Below are 17,284 nucleotides of genomic sequence, written 5' to 3' on the forward strand. Positions count from 1 at the left end.
AAAGATTCAACTTTTAAGCGCTTTGCTTAAGGAGATATTCGTCTATCTCTTTGAAGTTCTTGACAGCAAAGTCCTTGATGACGTGTGGGTCAGCGATCTCATGGCTGGTCTTCTCAAACTCACCAGACCATTTCAGAAGGCTTCCACCGTCCTTAGGAATAACTGTGATCGTTCCTTTGAACGTTTTGTAGTACTCCATCATTTCGCCGCCGATGATGCTGTACGACATGCTTTTGTTCTCCAAATCCACTTCTTCGATCCTCTCAGCCGATATCTTCACCAGTGGAGATCCTATATATACGGGCAAAAGTAGAAATTAACAAGTAACATATTTTGAATAATTTTATGGTGAGAGGGTGAAACGTATATCATCTAGGGTTTAACTACGCTGAATTATAGGCTTATAGCCCATTAAGCATGATATGGATGGTTCTATCTTATTAAAATCTTTATTACATACATCTCTTCCGATCTAGAACCACACTTGGTCTTTTGAAAAATAAATGTCTTCTTGAATGAAGTACTCAATCTTGGGTGCGACAAAGATTTATGGTTCTCTCTCCATTCAATTTTGCCATTTAGGAAATTATTCGAAACATAAGTAATGAATGGTTACAAATTAAAGATAGAACGAGACAATGTACCTTCTCCATAAGTAATGAGGCGAATGGAGCCAGGAGCGTTCCCATCGCCAGCAAGAACTTGAATGGTTTTGTAGTCATTAGGGAAAGCTTTGGGAAAGAAATTGATGCCGTCGCCAAGGGCTACCCAGAACTTTTCAGCCGGAGACTTAACCTCAACCTCCACATGAAGAACACCACTCAATCCCATTTTCCTAGTTTAAGAAGAAAATAAAATTTAAACTCAAGTATTATATATGTCTTTGAATGATTTTTTTAATACAACTCGTCGTGTCTATATATAGAGAGAAGTTATGAAGCCTTTAGTGATATGAAAAATTGCATTTACTATGTGGAGCAACCTATACAACTAACCCAAAGCTTATAAATATCTTCATTTGCTGTGTCAACCACTCAATGAGGTGGATGAATCAAATAATAAATTGGGTAGGTAGTCTAAATATGACGTCGACTGTGTTTTGTGTCATATGATTACCATTGCCTCCAACTTTCTTTTGTGCCTTTCAACAAAAGAACTATGAACCAAGTAGCACATTTTACATATGAAGGCCGGGGATCTCATTTATGACCCCGCTCATAAAAACTGTGGACCAATGTGAACCCTGATGAGATTGAATTATTGGTTTTTTTTTTTTGACAATCTTTTTTTTTTTGACAATCGAGATTGAATAATTGGTTCTAAATAATGTATTATCAAATAAATCAGTAAATGCGGAGGAGTCACGTCACTCAAGTTATACAAACATTTAACAACTTGATTGCAAATTTATTTTCATAAGAATAAAAAAATTATTAATGATAAAGATCTGAAATATCTGCTATTAACTTTCTAAAATGATCTTCTTGGTGCAAAATCATCATCATCGTTAGGTACTTTTATTTCGCTGTTCTGCTAGGAACAGCATGTTGTTGTCTTCCGTTGGTACAAAACGGCAAGCACTCTGTAATCATAAAATAGAAACGACAAACAAAATTCTACAGATGAGTCATCATGTCTATTTGAAGCAAAAAGTTCATCCGGACCCAAATTTTGAATATATAATTGGATACGTTAAAGTTACAGTATCCTAGGATTTGACAAGGTAATTATAATACTAAGATTGCTTTTAGGAAAATTATAGGTTTTCTTACAAATATACTTATAGATATATCTTATCTCTCAACGGACGCATGAAAACAACATTATTGATTAAAAAACATATATAGACTATAGTAGAAAAGAATTGAAACGAGAAAGGGAAGGAAAAAAAACTGAAAGCAGCGTCCCATCTCTCTTCTTGATCGACACAGATACGTACGTACGCATGTTCTGATAGATTCAGACAAGAGAACCGAACCGAGAACTCGACATTAAAGTCTTCCTCAAGATGCTCTCATTTTCTTTTGCTTTACGTACATGTAATCTACGTATTCTTCAGCTCTACCGTCTCTTTCTCTTTCTCTCTCTCTCTTGAACTTCGGTAGTTGAAATACTGCTGTTGAGTATTTCAGAAATCTTACCCTCAAAATCAATTAACTCCATACACTCTTCTATATCTATCATCTTCAACCACAACAATCTTTTCTGTTTCTTTGGAAGCAACTAACTTCCAAAGGATTCACCACTACAAAAAGACGAACCAGAAGCTTTCTTCTCATGGTCTCTAGCATCCACAAAGCATAGGAAAAGCCAACCCCAAGCTAAAAGCTATGCATTTTCCACTTGTTTCGGCTTGGAACAAACGAAGGAGAAGCAAATCTTATGATACGGATCCATGTACGTTCCTTTTCTCCATCATCTTCGCCAGATGGCATAAAAGTATGTTACCATTTTTGTTTTCCGACATTACTATTACTGAATAAAAAAAAGGGTTTAGGTGAAACTGAAACATCTTTGTGAAACTAACCTTCTTCTCAGGGGTCTACAAAACAGCAGAGTGCTGGCAAATCGAAGAACAGGCGTCTCAGCCAAGGAAACGAAGATACGGGTCATCAGTTTATACCCTCAAGGAAATGGAGGAGGCCACTAGTTCCTTTAGTGATGAAAATCTACTCGGTAAAGGAGGCTTTGGCCGAGTTTACAAAGGCACTTTAAAAACAGGAGAGGTAGTAACTATATAGCTTTATTTATGTGATTTACAGTCTTTGTAATGTTAGAAACAATTTTTACAAGTAAATCTTGAGAATGATGAGCTATTAGAATAGCATACATATTATCTTGATCCCTCGCTATTTGAATTGAAGGTAGTTGCAATCAAGAAGATGGATTTACCTCCTTTTAAAAAAGCTGACGGAGAAAGAGAATTTCGTGTGGAGGTGGATATCTTGAGCAGACTTGACCATCCAAATCTGGTCGCTTTAATCGGCTATTGTGCAGATGGAAAACACCGGTTTCTAGTATATGAATATATGCAAAATGGAAACCTGCAAGATCATTTGAATGGTAAGTCAACGAAAGAAAAGTCCTATCCACGAAAAGCCAATTGGCCACTAAACCGTGTCTTTATCACAGGAATTAAAGAAGCCAAAATAAGCTGGCCAATAAGGCTCAGGATTGCACTTGGGGCAGCAAAAGGACTAGCGTATCTCCATTCAAGTTCTTCTGTTGGGATTCCAATTGTTCACAGAGATTTCAAATCTACTAACGTGCTACTAGATTCCAATTATAATGCAAAGGTGCTTATAAAATAAATGGGTGCTCTATGCCGCATTAATATCAGCCATACACTAAAACTATGACGTGGGTATAATCCTTGCAGATATCCGACTTTGGACTAGCAAAGTTGATGCCAGAAGGGAAGGATACTTGTGTGACAGCAAGAGTTCTAGGAACATTCGGATATTTCGACCCAGAATATACATCGGTAAAGATTCTTACTTACATCTTTACATGATTATTATCCTGTAAATGAGGATGAGATGGCAAAGGGTTCAGTATAAGCTACTTACTAAATTCAAATCTTGCTAGTAATGACATGAAATTGCTAGGAATCGGAACTTTATCTCACTCACATATCAGAACTCAAAGCAAGGAAAGACAGTTTTTAGCATAATTTTGTTCCAATTTTTCCTGTGGCAGACAGGTAAGCTTACTCTACAAAGCGACATTTACGCATTTGGGGTTGTACTGCTAGAACTACTTACTGGACGCAGAGCAGTTGACTTAACTCAGGGCCCAAATGAACAGAACCTGGTGCTACAGGTAAAATGGACTTCCTAGGTTCTAAGATTCACAACAAAATGTTGACTGATCAAGAAACTAACATTGGAATAAACTGCTCAATTTTCTCTATGTTTCAGGTTAGAAATATACTGAATGACAGAAAGAAATTGCGAAAAGTTATAGATGCAGAGCTGCCTAGGAATTCATACAGCATGGAAGCTATAGCTATGTTTGCTGATCTCGCGTCACGGTGCATTCGTATAGAGAGTAAAGAGCGACCTTCAGTGATGGATTGTGCTAAGGAACTGCAACTTATTATCTACACAAACTCGAAGGGTGGTTTGGGTGGGACGATTCCTACATTCAGAAGGCTCTAGACACCAAATTCTTTGAAACCAGTAATATGGATTACTATCATAATCCTAAAATGAGAGGCCACTGATGAAACTTGATAACATAAAACAAAGTAATCTTTAATTATATATATGGGAATATTTGAATTCAACTTCCAGCTGCTAAACGATATTATTTGGATGTATATATATATATACTATAGAGGCACAAAGCATATTGAATCAAACAATACATGTATTTGTATGGTATGTGTATTTGTCATTTATATTTTGCAAGAAGAGAAATGAGTATATAAATAAACAGGTGTAGCCCTTTTCTGTTTCGTTTTGCCTTATGCTTGAAGATTGGACCACATATATATATGAACAAGTACAGAATTACTGCCACTACTAGAAGCATGAAGCAAATAACAACAGGTAAAGCTTGTAAAATACGTTTGATAAACATAAGAGCGTGTGTAGCGTACCTCAACTAAGATTTTATAAACAGCAAGTTGAACCAAACAGGGTATGAACCCGAGTCCTTGGTCAAGTCACATTTAGCTCCTACATGATGAATCACAACCAATTATGAATTACTTGGTTTACATCAAAATTTTGTTATGAATTCAAACAAGGGAGACAAATACCAAACCAATTGGTACATTGATAGAAAAAAAACCGTACCCGTGTTCACGCATTAGCAGATGAGGTGAGCTCATTTTCAGACCTCTCTATATCTACCGTATCCGAAGGACTGGTGCAACAAGGTGGAAGCTTTTTGCGCATCAAATGCTTACGTCGTTGTAACATCAAAAGGACCAAAACAGTATCTGTCTTCACAACCTCATACCCTGCTTTCTTGTACATATTGAAAGGAGCTTCATCCACCATCCTACAATGCAAATATACATCCTTTGATGGACTAATCTGAGATATCAGTTCCTCACTCGCCTTCAACAAATGCCATCCAATTCCCCTCCTAACAAGTCATAACACAAATCAACAAGATTTAACAACACAAATCTTCTTGGAATCATACAGTACAGAGAGCAGTGCCAAATACCTTCTAAGATCTTCTTTCACAGTCATGTTGCAAATATAAGGCGATTCCTTAGGAGGAGTTGGGGAAGGAGGTGAAGCATTAGCGCCACGTTTATCCAAACACACCTCTACAGTACCAGCCATCTCAGCCTCCTCTCCATCACTACACCCATCATTTTTTTTCCTAAAGAACCCAACTAAGGTCACTGCGTGTGGCAACACTTCTCTCCTCTCAATCAAATACTGCTTAACCAAAAACCGTAACACAGACTGATAACCAGAAGGCAATAACATAGATTCACCAAATGACTCAGCCAAGAGATGCACCGTCGAGTCCATCTCATCGGATCTCATAACCCGAACCCACATCGTCCCAGATTCAAGCTCCTGAAAATACGCAAACCCTTCGAGAGTTTTCAACTTCTCCAACTCGTCGTTGCTCAAAAACCTCCCAGTGCGAAACGATTCCTCTAGAAACGCGTAGCTTCCGGTCGATTTCGTAGCTTCTTCATCTCCCGTTTCTGTAACTGTCGAGACAGGAGAATGCGAAGGAGGGAAAGCGAATCTGAGGTTGGAGGTGGAACGGTGAGATTTACACGGGTAGAGTAAAGGATATCTAGGCGAAGAAGAGGAGAATCCAAATTTCGTTGGTTTGAGAGGATCAACAGACAAAGCGAGTGAGATGCTGACGGCCGCCATTGATACAGACACTATTATCTCCGATTTGGTGGTTTAAATTGGATAAAAATAACACACGACGACATAATATTTGGTGATCTCTATACTAACCTCTAAAACGCGGCGTTTTCAATATACCACATTAAAAGATTATCGAAGAGGAGGAGCAACGCTTCCTCATATGGAGTTGGAAGCTTCTGTTTATTCCCCAGTCTCTGCTTTTCCCTTTGTTTAAAATCCACGTCACCACCAGCTTGGACTTCTTTGTTTCCACTTCCTCTCATAGTAGCTCTCTATGAACCTTATCAATTTCCCTCTTTAGTTTGTACTTTGTTCCCGTGAGCATTATTAAGGGTGACTAGAGAAGCATTATCTTTATTTTGGTTCATTTGGTATGTTATATGCAGGAACTAAGTACAATAGCACATCTAATTTTGGTTTATGAAGAGATGTTGCCGTTTGCTCAGAATCTGGAACTAGGTACAATAGCACATCTTATTTTGGTTTATTTTGATTATCTTGCAAAATGAATTATTCTTCTCTCATGATTGCAATTTTCACTCATTCGTTAACATCTGAAAGTTGATTAGAGTGTTATATATCTCCCAATATGTCACTCTACATGTCCTTTTCGTTGAGGACTGCACCGATTAAGCAACTTGAAAACGGTTATGAATTTGCTTTGCTAGTCATTTTTTTTTATCATTTCTTAATTTGGTTTCCTATTTTTGCAGAAAAATTAAATAAAAGTTATAAAAAAAAAGTGTGAAGATGAGACAGTGGATAAGCCGGAAACAGCTGAGAACATAAAAATACAGTAAATCTTCTATAATTAATAAACATTATTAATTAATAAATTTTAAAGGTTCTAAGTTAGAATAGTGTGTAAAAATAACAAAATTTGATCAAATAATAAGATATATTTTTTTTTGAAATCCTTATGTAAAATATGCTCTCAATAATATTATAAATTAATAATCATGTAAATTTACATATATATATATATAATGTTGATATAATAATGTGTGCTTTAAAATTTTAAATTTTTTTCTATGCTCATATCTATAAAACAATTGTTATGTTGTGTTTTTAAGTTATAATGATATAAAATACTTTATAACATGTCAAAATAAAATTTTTACAAGTTTTCATCATTTTCATTTTGATAGTTTTATTTTTATAGGCTATTATCATTCACAAATTTGAATTTATGCATGTCATGTGTATATAAGTAAATTTGTAATTTATTGTGAATTATATTTTCTAAATATTACAAATTTAATTCTAAAACTATAAAATTTATAACATCCGATAGTCTAATTTTGTTTTACTAAAATTTTCTTAAGTCATAATATTTAAAAATTTAAATAATTAAAATATATATCTATAAATTAATAATTATATATCTAAGAAAGCTGTCAAAACAAACCCTTAGGCAATTAAATATACATGAACAGACCAGCCAATTGAAAAAAAAACATGTGTGAAGCACTGAAATTGAACATTTAGTTATGACTATTCACCATTAGTTATGATTATTTATAATTCACATAATCCGAGAAAGAACAAAACCAAAACTAATAACCATTTAAACCAATGAACCATTAATCAAAGAGAAAAAATTAAACTTTTAGATTTGACCACATTAAGTAGTCGATCTCTAACATGATCTAATCTCAAGTCATGGATGTCTAGTGATACATCACTAGACAACCATACGATTATCTCCGATTCGACGGTGGTTCAATACTTTAGCATTTGCTAATCTGTTATAACGGAATTAAAATGAATAAAATTAAGATTTAATATGTGGTATACTACGTGATATTATATATATATATATAATTTTATAACAATATTATAATTGATTTAGTTTCTTTGCTTTTTAATATAGATGATGGGTTGTTAGATATATATTAGTGTATTGATAGTAAACAGTTGTGTTATTGAATTGTGATTTTAATAGATATTTTTATAGAAAATCGTAATTACGGAAAATAAGATACTGTTATAAAATTAACATTCTTGATTAGATTTTATTACAAATATTTTATCCAAGTTTTAATATTTATTTAAATAGCAAAAGATTACTTATGCAAAAATTATAAATAAATGTTAGAATACAAAATGTATTTGAAAAAATGTTAATGATTATCTCTAAAACGCTGAGTAAAAAAAAAAAAGGATTATCTCTAAAACGCTGCGTTTTTTATCTACCATTAGCTCTTAACCTGTGGCCCACATTAATAAATTGGATCCAGATTGTGGTTTGGGGTTTTCGAATTTTGGTTATGGATAATGGTATTTAGATTTCTTTGGATTAGATCAGTTTATTCGTATTAACCGAAGTACATACTAATGTTTAAAACACAGCGTTTTGAAAATCCACTATAAGCCCATTAAGTATTTGGGCTTAAGGTCTTTAGATTTGTGATGATATATATTTCAATATTGTTTCCGCACTTCGGCCGATACAGAAGCCGGAGGAGGAAAGATATTCAGGCGGCCGCCATGGATCCAGCAGGAGCATCGGTGGCCAGCGACATAGGAGGAGAAGGAGAGAAGTTCGCGGTGGGGAGTATTTATTTAATCAAGGTGATCACCGGAGATGAGTTCCGAGGGATCGTCATGGCTTACGACCCTATTCCCAACTTCGTCTTTTTTGATATCCTTTGTTCGATGTGACCTCATCTCACTAGTTTCCTTAATTTGTTTTTTTCAAATTGTTTCATCAAATTTTGTTTCTTTTATTAATATATATATAATCATGAGCTGAATTTGTGGAATCCTTGACGAGTCATTGGGTTATTACAAGAGGGATCGAAACCTAGACCTGGGCATTTGAAGAACACAAGGATGGTGAATGCGAGTTTTATTACAGGGGTTTCGTATTTAGGCAAAGCTGAAGATCCGCTTGATACAGACAAGTGTTCTGTTGATCTTCATGGTCTCCGAGCTAAAGAGGCACTTGCTATCAGGTTACTTGTTGTTGTTTTTAATCCTTTCAAAAAAATTCAATTTTTAATCTGATTTGCTTATTATTAGCTTACTTTGGGGAAAAAAACGTATTTGAGTACACAGGCAAGCGGAAGCAGATGCTGAGAGAATGGGAGTTGGTGTTACAGCAGAGGCCCAGAGCATCTTCGACGCTTTGTCTAAGACGTAAGTCTCTTCTCTTTCTTTTATTCGTTTTCAAGCTTATCTCTAAGAGGGAAACAGAGGTTAGAGTGATCATGAGTTTATACAATGGGACGAGATCTTTAATCAGATGATATGTGTAGTTGTAGATTTAGTTCTTTGTAAACAATTGCTTGATTTTGAGGAATTTGTTTTAGCTTCTAATGTGTTATTTCCAAAGATAAATTGTTAGAATCTGGACTTGATTTAAAAGCCTTGTATAATTGTATTGCTCTATGTTTCCGATGATGCTAGCTTTGCAACTACATATCTGCAAAGTTTTTATTTTTTTCTCTCTCTAGACTACATATGTTGTGTGCACAGTGTGGAGTATCTTTAGCCTTCTCTGTGATACGATTGAAGCTATCTAGATACATAGTTGTAGACTACATAAATCATATCTAATATCCAGTTGAGATGAAACAGTAGAATTTGCTTTCTCTCTTTCAAATAAATCACATGTGAATTAATTTTCCTTCTAGGCTTCCTGTGCAATGGGAAAACTCAGACATTCTGGTGATGAAAGAAGTACGCGTTCGTAGCCCGTATTTTTCAGATTGTGTCTTTGGTGGAACTGATGCTGCCAACAACCGAGTCAAGAAAGTGGTAAGTGTCACTTGCAACCTCATTGTCTAATGTCAGTTGAGCCTCTGGTGTTATATTAGGTTACTTGCATTCCATCGTGCAATGTTGATCAAGCCTCGTGTGTGATAATAATGCATTTTTTTGCCTTCATTTGCAGCTTGATCTGGAGAGACGAAGGTTGCAACTTGGCACATGAGGCCTGTAAAAGGAGTCGGTCAGTGAAATAGCGGAAAAGGGTTTGTTGCTACTAACCCGAAAAGCGTCTAAGATCTGATCGACCATCGAAAAGTGTATATGTTTGCTTTTCGCTTGTTGTTGTCTTTACATAGAATCTGCTTGTTAAGCAGATTAGAGATTTCTTGAGTTGCAGGTATTGAAATTTGGTCTTTTGGTTAATTTATGAACAAGAACTGTAAACTATTCTAAAACGTTGAACTCAGAATATCTTTTTAGTGACTTCTCCAATAGAATTTTTACATCTTATGCCCCACTAGAACTGAATTTTTACATCTTTGGAGTTTATTCAAAATGATGCGAGTACGCATTACTGGTGATGTATATAACACTGTCCAATAAGAATTTGGCAAATAGATTTTGTGTGTAATTAAAAAATACATTTTAAAACATATCAATTTATTTTGTTCCCATCAATACGCAAAAAAAAAAAAAAAAAAAAAAAAAAAAAAAAAAAAAAAAAAAAAAAAAAAAAAAAAAAAAAAAAAAAAAAAAAAAAAAAAAAAAAAAAAAAAAAAAAAAAAAAAAAAAAAAAAAAAAAAAAAACTAGATTTTATTAAATCAGCATTAACAGTAAAATATTTTGGTGTTTTATTTAATCCGCTGTAAAAAAATCATCGTTATATAAGAGATTAAAAAAGCAAGTTAAAGAAGAAGAATAAAGGAGTAGAGTCTCAAACGATGTGTGGCTCACTTGTTGATATGTTCATTAAAAGGTCATAGCTAAACCTTTTTTGCCCATTCAGACTTTTATAAATATTTGCATTTTACTGTCAAATCATTTTTTAAAAATAGTACAAATATTGTGAGTTGTGACATGTCTCAAAGTATCATCAATTCATAAATAATTTATAGTTTTGTTAACAATTTTTCCTTTATTTAAGTTTCTAAATTTTCAAATTGGAAATGTATCTTAACATTTTTGAAGTACAAAATTTGTGTCACCTTATTTTTCTCTTATTCGGGTCGGGTTTTTAAAAAAATCAAAACTAATTGCACAAATCGGATCCTTCCAAAGACATGTGCGATTACTTCTTTTGCAAAACTGATCCTCTTATTCGCAGAATATCCTGATTTGGTTTGTATGTATCAGTTGATCCTTTAATATAGCAACTAATTAAAACAGTTACATGTTAGGTAATATCTAATTAAGATAGAAAAATCACATACAAATTTGGAAAACTTTTATTAGCGTAATATATGCACTATTAACCCCAGTATCAATTTTACAATATATGATTTACAACATTTTCTATATATTAACATAAATAATCCTAACTAGAGTCAAGATAAGAATATGCATTAACAATATTCTCTAAATCAAAACAAACAAAATCGTAAAACATATACTCTAAACTTGCGAATCAAGATTATATACCACTCAATATGTGAAAACCCTATCTACAACCTTGAAAAGTATATATATGTGTCATTCACCACCCAATACAAGCACCACCACACCCAAACGAAAACTTAATAATCTGATATGGCGGTTTCATTTGCTTACTTGAGAGACGTCTGTACTTACAAAACCGCTAGGATAATTCATAGAAATTTGTTTAACTAATAGGTCTTAAACATATTAAATTTCATTTGATCCAAACTATATAGTGACAAATACATAGAAATTTGATGCTTTATATTTTGTGTTCAAAATAAGATAGATTGCAAAAAAAATGAAAGTTTTACAAACAATATAAAATATATATATTTAGTCTTATCAAACAATATAAAAAACATAACTAAATATATATAGTTTGTCTTATCAAAAAATATATAAATAGAAAAAAATATATATTGTTTTGTAAAAGATATATTTTTGTAAAATATAATTAAAGTTTTGTAAATAAATAAAGTTAGTCTTATCTAACAATAAAAAAAATAGAAGAAGGATCCTGAATACAATAATGTGTAGATAGCACCATAACATCTATAATTCTTTCAAAACTACAAAACAAAAATGAGAACTATATGATAATTTTAGGAAAAAAAAAAGATCCTAGTTCTTAATATTATCTAAAACAAGAGAATAATTCGGACTTTTTGATAGTATTACGAATCCAATTTTAATTTCCAAAAGTTTAAATATAAGTTTATCACATATGTTCAACAACTCTCTAACAACTTTAATATTTTTAAACAGAAAATATGTCTCAGTTGAAATTATATGTTAAAATGTTTTATATACTCTCATTAATGAGATTATTGAAAGTGTCGCTGAAAAATGAATTACTTTTGAAAAAGTTAATTTAATATTTGTGTCCCATAGTACGGGGTAGACTACTAGTACTAGTCGATGTATAACACTATGAAGAAGGCCAAAAAAAACAGTCCTCCCACTTGCTTCTAATCTTCTACTTGTTGAGTATTTCGCTGAGAGTGAGACGATTTCATTAGCCATCCACTACTTCCACAAGCCTGAAACAGCACCAGAGTAAACAAGGCTATGACTATGAGCAGGTAGGTTCCCGCACAAAACTGAACTCAAGATGAAAAAGGACTAAACTGACTAGCTTTCTAACCACATGAACGAGAATTGTGCCCCGCTTGACCACATTTCTTACAATGGATTGTGCGCTTGCGAAGTTTCACCTTTTTCTTTGGTGGAGACACATTCTTTCCTTTTCTTTTTCGCTTCTTCCATGGAGACTCACAACAATTTAGCAAATAAAGAATGATCAAAATGGTATTTTTTGTATTACAGTTTGTATAATTTGAGCATTTTATACCTTAGGCTTGTTCACAATATCTGGATCATAATCTGGATCATAATTTGGATCATCACACTTGTCTCGCTTTCTTTTGTTGTTATCGGACACAATATGTTGCTCAGCCTCGGGAGAGATGGTCATCTTATCCCCATATGACGTAATATGTTGCTCAGCCTTGGGAGGGATGGTTATCTTAGCCCCAGCTGACATAATATGTTGTTCAACCTCCGGAGGGATGGTTATCTTAGTCCCAACTAAAAGGATGAGCTTGAGAAATTCTTCATATTTTGTAAGTTCATCATGAAATGCTTCCTTCACATCACTGAGGTATGAAACCGCATCATGCATAGTTGCCTTAGGCTTGTTCACAAAATCCGGATCATAATACGGATCATCACACTTAACACGCTTTCTTTTGTTATTACCGGACACAATATGTTTCTCGTCCTCGGGAGGGATGATCATCTTATCCCCAGCTGACGTAATATGATGCTCAGCCTCAAGAGGTATCTTAGGCAGGAAGACGCTCAAACCAAGAAGAAGCTTCCGGTGGTTTTTCATGAGTTCCTTCACCCTTGCAAAGACAGTAGCTACATCAACTCTACAAAGAGTCAAGTAACGTTAGAGTTAGTTCACAATGTGTGTTTTGTTGTGTAGTAGAATGGGAGTTAAAAGTAAGAGCAAAACCGATCATAACATGAGAAATATTCCATACCTGCGATTTTTAAAATATTTGAATATGTTGATCCATTCTTTATATTTTGCATGTTCATCATGGAATGCCTCCTTCACAGAAGCCACATAAGCATGCACATTAGACTTAGTTAGCTCCGGTGATAGTTTTGTGACGGCTGTGGGTTGAGATTGGCCTAATACTTTGTTAGCCTTGGCATGGATAGTTGTCTTAGCCTTGGGAAGGAAGAAACAGAGATCCACAAGCCGCCACGGGTGCCATTTAATGAGTTCAGTCATCCTTGCAATGCCACTCTCTTTATTGATTCTACAAAAAGATTTATAGTAGCATCAGAATCAAAATCACACATGTGTGTTTGTTGTGTAGATTAAAGAGTTAAAAAATGATTCATACCGATGACCTTTAATATCAATCAAGACCTTGAGAAATTCTTTAAATTTTGCAGGTTCATCATGTAATGCTTCTTTCACATTAGTTAGGTATAAAACCGAATCATCTATAGTTAACTCCCGTGGTACTTTTCTTCCAGCCATGGTGTGAAATTGGTCTAAACCTTTTAGTATCAAAAGAAAGAGAACTGTAGTCCATTAAAACATATAAGATCATCATTGAATCTCTCTAGTATCTCAAATTAAGCTATTACCACTTTCTCTTCAACAGTGATTTTGGAGTCCTTCAAGTAACAGAGCCTAAGAGTCCTGCATAAAACAATACAACTCTCATTCCTCAAGTTTTATAGCATTTTAAAAGATATCATGATTAGGATTTACCCAACACTAATTTTGAATCCTTGAAGAAATATCATAATAATAAGCTATGTATCAGAAAAGCGATTCATTTGTTTTAGCCCTTTTAAAGACCACATGGCACACAAACGACATATAAACACTAAATTAGAGGTCTTAAAATATCAAAACACAGAACAAAACACAATGCATGTCTAATATGAGGGTTAAGTTGATCAAATCACTTGGAAATTAAATTAAACTAAATTTTATCATGGATACGAAAAAATATATAGTTAAAGAAGCCGATTTAAACCCATCCCACCAACTACAAAAGGTGTTCAGTGAACCAGAAAATACGAAACTGTATTTCTCCAAACGAAATTTACACACACAAAAAAATAATAAAAACAAAAAGATCATCGCGTACGTATAGTTACCGAATTGTGGAGGAAAAACAAAAAGAAAGCTTGGAGAACAAGGTTCTCCCTAACTCCACACGCGATCACGATCGAAGAAAAAGAGAGAAAGATAAGTTTCTAGAAAGATCTCTCCAAATTCGTATTGCTTATTATTTAAAGGTGCTTATTATTTAAAGGTTCCGTCATAGGGTTTTGTTTCCTCACACATATTCTATTACTTAATTATAAGACAAGTACCCCAATATAACTAAATAACACCCTCAGTACCTTGTAACAAATTTAACATCCAGCCAAAATTATTTATATTGACATTTATGAACCAATAGTAATTCCATAAGTTTATATAGTTCAATTATTTTTTTGTGAATTTTACAATTCATTACCATTAGTTAGTATTTTTATGCATAAAAAGCTTAAAATCTAATTTTAAGAAGAAAAATAAAAAGCTAAGAAAATTATTATTGTAGAAACGCAGAAAATATTTTATATGATTTTAAAAAATTTGGATTTCTGCAATCTTTTGTTATTCAAGTGAGAACTGAGAGCATAACCAACGATAAAATTAACGAGAGTTGCTCGATATATATTATTTTAACTATTTTAATATAATTTCATCGTGAAATGCTTCCTTCAAAGCAGTGATGTATGAAACCGCATCATGCATAGTTACCTTAGGCTTGTTCACAAAATCTGGATCATCACACTTAACAAGCTTTCTTTTGTTATTACCGGACACAATATGTGTCTCGGTCCTTAAACGATCTTTTAAAGAACAGTGCACACATTTAATGGGTTTCCCACAAGACAGATATACAAAAACCGTTGATCATAGCTAGGTAGATACAAAGCAGTAATAATAGGCAAACGATCAAATTAAAACCAATCATAGTCTCCTTCCACGAATGCGCATGGCCAGTTGCAGATCTCTCGATATGATGGTGATTCTCTTGGCATGAATGGCACACAAATTGGAATCCTCGATATATCCGACAAGAAAGGCTTTTTCCGCCTCTTGTAAAGCCAGCAAAGCATGACTTTGGAACCGCAATTCAGGCTGATAAAATAACAGAAAAATGAATGAGAACTCACAAATCGAATTTAAAGAACAAAATCAATGGAAAGATTGAGAGGGTTTGAGGTAAATATGTTCATCTCCTGTGCGATTTCCCGAACAAGCCGCTGGAGGTGTGCTTTCTGGATCAACAGATCAGTACTATTCTGATACTTCCAATATAACTAAATACTAAAAAACTCCATCAATACCTTTTAATAAATTTAACATCGAACCAAAATTATTTTTACTCACATTTATGAACCAATATATAGTAATTCCTTAAGTTTAAATTTTTTGAATTTTACAATTCATTACCATTAGTTAGTAAAAAATTATGCATAAAATGCTTAAAATCTAGTTTTAAGAAGAAAAATAAAAACATAGAAAATTCTTCTTGTAGAATCGAAGAAAGTATTTTATATGATTTAAAAAAATTTGGATTTCTTCAATCTTTTGTTAATCAAGTCTGTCCGTGTGATGTTGATACAATTTAATTTCCACCATCACAGCTTGAGCTGGAGAGACCAGTGAGGACAGTGAAATATATAGCTCTAAAAAGTTTTGTTGCTACTAACCCTAAAAGCATCTAGTGAGAGAACTGAGAACCTTCATTTATAGAAGAAAACATGTTATTAGCAGTGAGTGGATCGATCCATCATTAATTTATGGGAGTAGTAGTATTTGTGAATATTAGACGTTAAAATATATATATATGGAGTAAGCATTTTTTGCCCAAAAAGAAGAAAAAAAGAAGTACGCTAAGCAAAAAGAGAATAAGGAGGGTAAAACATAAGCTTGCAGGGCACACCCCGCTCCACAAAACATATTGGATTGTTTACCTTTAATTATGGGAGTAATAGTATAATACTATTAGTATTTGTGAATATTAGACGTTAAAATATATATTTGGAGTACGCATTTTTTGCCCAAAAAAAAAAGAAGTATGCATTTAAGCAAAAAGAGAATGGGAGAATAAGGAGGCAAAACATAAGCTTAGGCTACAATGGGCTTTAATTAAATTTTGATTGTTTTACCTTTTAATTAAATTTTGAGAACACATGACGAACAATTAATCTTAGTGATAAGAATATTTTTTAAATTTATTTAAAGGTTCGGGTCACGGAGATTAAAACTTTTAAAGAGTTTCAAAGTGGGGAACTTCATGGTTATTGTAAAAGTGAGATGTTTTGTTGCGATTAATGTTTAGCAACTTCAATACTTATGGCTAATATATATACACCAAAATTATTGGTTTCGTAGTCTCTCTTTAGCTTTTCTTGTTCGAAAACTTTTTCATTATAGATTTGTAGCCATTGTAGAACTAGAATGTAAAGCTTAATCAACTATAATCAATAGTCAGTAACAACAATTTATCCCCAAAAAAGTTGTTATAAGAAAAACTATAGTATAGTTACAAGCAACTGGTTAAATAAGCGCGTGCGGTTAAAGTAAACATAGACAATGAACCAAAACTCATGGAAAACCTCAGTCAACGACTTGCTTCGACATCAATAAATTGTTTATAAAAATATTTGAATACACCTAATCGTTTAGTGCCCTCAACTCTCGCTTGCAAATATATGAAATATTATTTAAAATGACATCAAGTAAGGAAAGAAAACAAAAAGTACTATATATTTTCTCCTTTGATTTGGCTTAGGAACATATAACATATAATATCAATCGTCTTTCTCTCGAAGCTTTCTTCTCCATCAAGACATTGATGTATATAACTGTTATATTATAACACCTTAACCCATCTTCAGTGCAAAAAGAACAGTAAAATATGAGTTCACAACTTTTTATACTATGAAGAAGGCCACACAAAAAAAAAAAAAAAAAAAA

The 17,284-nt window shown here is 33.4% G+C and overlaps 4 protein-coding genes across 8 annotated transcripts in view; 2 read left to right on the top strand and 2 right to left on the bottom strand.

The window, feature by feature from the left end:
• LOC109124858 (MLP-like protein 423) overlaps positions 1 to 893 on the bottom strand; it is a 17,595-nt gene extending 16,702 nt beyond the window's left edge. Inside the window, exons 1-2 of one of the 4 annotated variants that reach the window (XM_019243642.1) lie at positions 645 to 893; positions 47 to 291 (exon numbers count right to left, since the gene is read on the bottom strand). In XM_019243642.1, coding sequence (XP_019099187.1) covers positions 47 to 291; positions 645 to 831 — 432 coding nt within the window. In that variant the 5' untranslated portion in view covers positions 832 to 893. Of the gene's footprint in view, positions 1 to 4; positions 292 to 644 lie in introns of those variants that run through there. The other 3 variants (XM_010500617.2, XM_019243641.1, XM_010500616.2) reach the window with 3 other exon arrangements.
• Positions 1,782 to 4,445, top strand: LOC104776530 (protein kinase APK1B, chloroplastic-like). Of its 2 annotated transcripts, none has more exons than XM_010500622.2 (7): positions 1,782 to 2,439; positions 2,539 to 2,726; positions 2,865 to 3,063; positions 3,133 to 3,296; positions 3,380 to 3,484; positions 3,700 to 3,822; positions 3,921 to 4,445. In XM_010500622.2, exons 1-7 carry the CDS (start codon positions 2,331 to 2,333, stop codon positions 4,158 to 4,160), a joined length of 1,128 nt encoding a protein of 375 aa, XP_010498924.1. In that variant the 5' UTR covers positions 1,782 to 2,330; the 3' UTR covers positions 4,161 to 4,445. The 2 variants fall into 2 exon arrangements, with proteins under 2 accessions (XP_010498924.1, XP_010498925.1); XM_010500623.2 differs by having other exon boundaries at positions 1,782 to 2,397.
• LOC104776529 lies at positions 2,717 to 5,966 on the bottom strand. Its single transcript, XM_010500621.2, has 4 exons — positions 5,182 to 5,966; positions 4,803 to 5,097; positions 4,604 to 4,682; positions 2,717 to 3,044 (listed from the first exon to the last, which is right to left on the bottom strand). Exons 1-2 carry the CDS (start codon positions 5,856 to 5,858, stop codon positions 4,809 to 4,811), a joined length of 966 nt encoding a protein of 321 aa, XP_010498923.1. The 5' UTR covers positions 5,859 to 5,966; the 3' UTR covers positions 2,717 to 3,044; positions 4,604 to 4,682; positions 4,803 to 4,808.
• Positions 8,304 to 10,069, top strand: LOC104776532. Its single transcript, XM_010500624.2, has 5 exons — positions 8,304 to 8,502; positions 8,650 to 8,815; positions 8,919 to 8,999; positions 9,497 to 9,620; positions 9,757 to 10,069. Exons 1-5 carry the CDS (start codon positions 8,349 to 8,351, stop codon positions 9,793 to 9,795), a joined length of 564 nt encoding a protein of 187 aa, XP_010498926.1. The 5' UTR covers positions 8,304 to 8,348; the 3' UTR covers positions 9,796 to 10,069.

The sequence above is a fragment of the Camelina sativa genome, chromosome 3 (genome assembly GCF_000633955.1).
Source record: "Camelina sativa cultivar DH55 chromosome 3, Cs, whole genome shotgun sequence".
Lineage (NCBI taxonomy): Eukaryota > Viridiplantae > Streptophyta > Magnoliopsida > Brassicales > Brassicaceae > Camelina > Camelina sativa.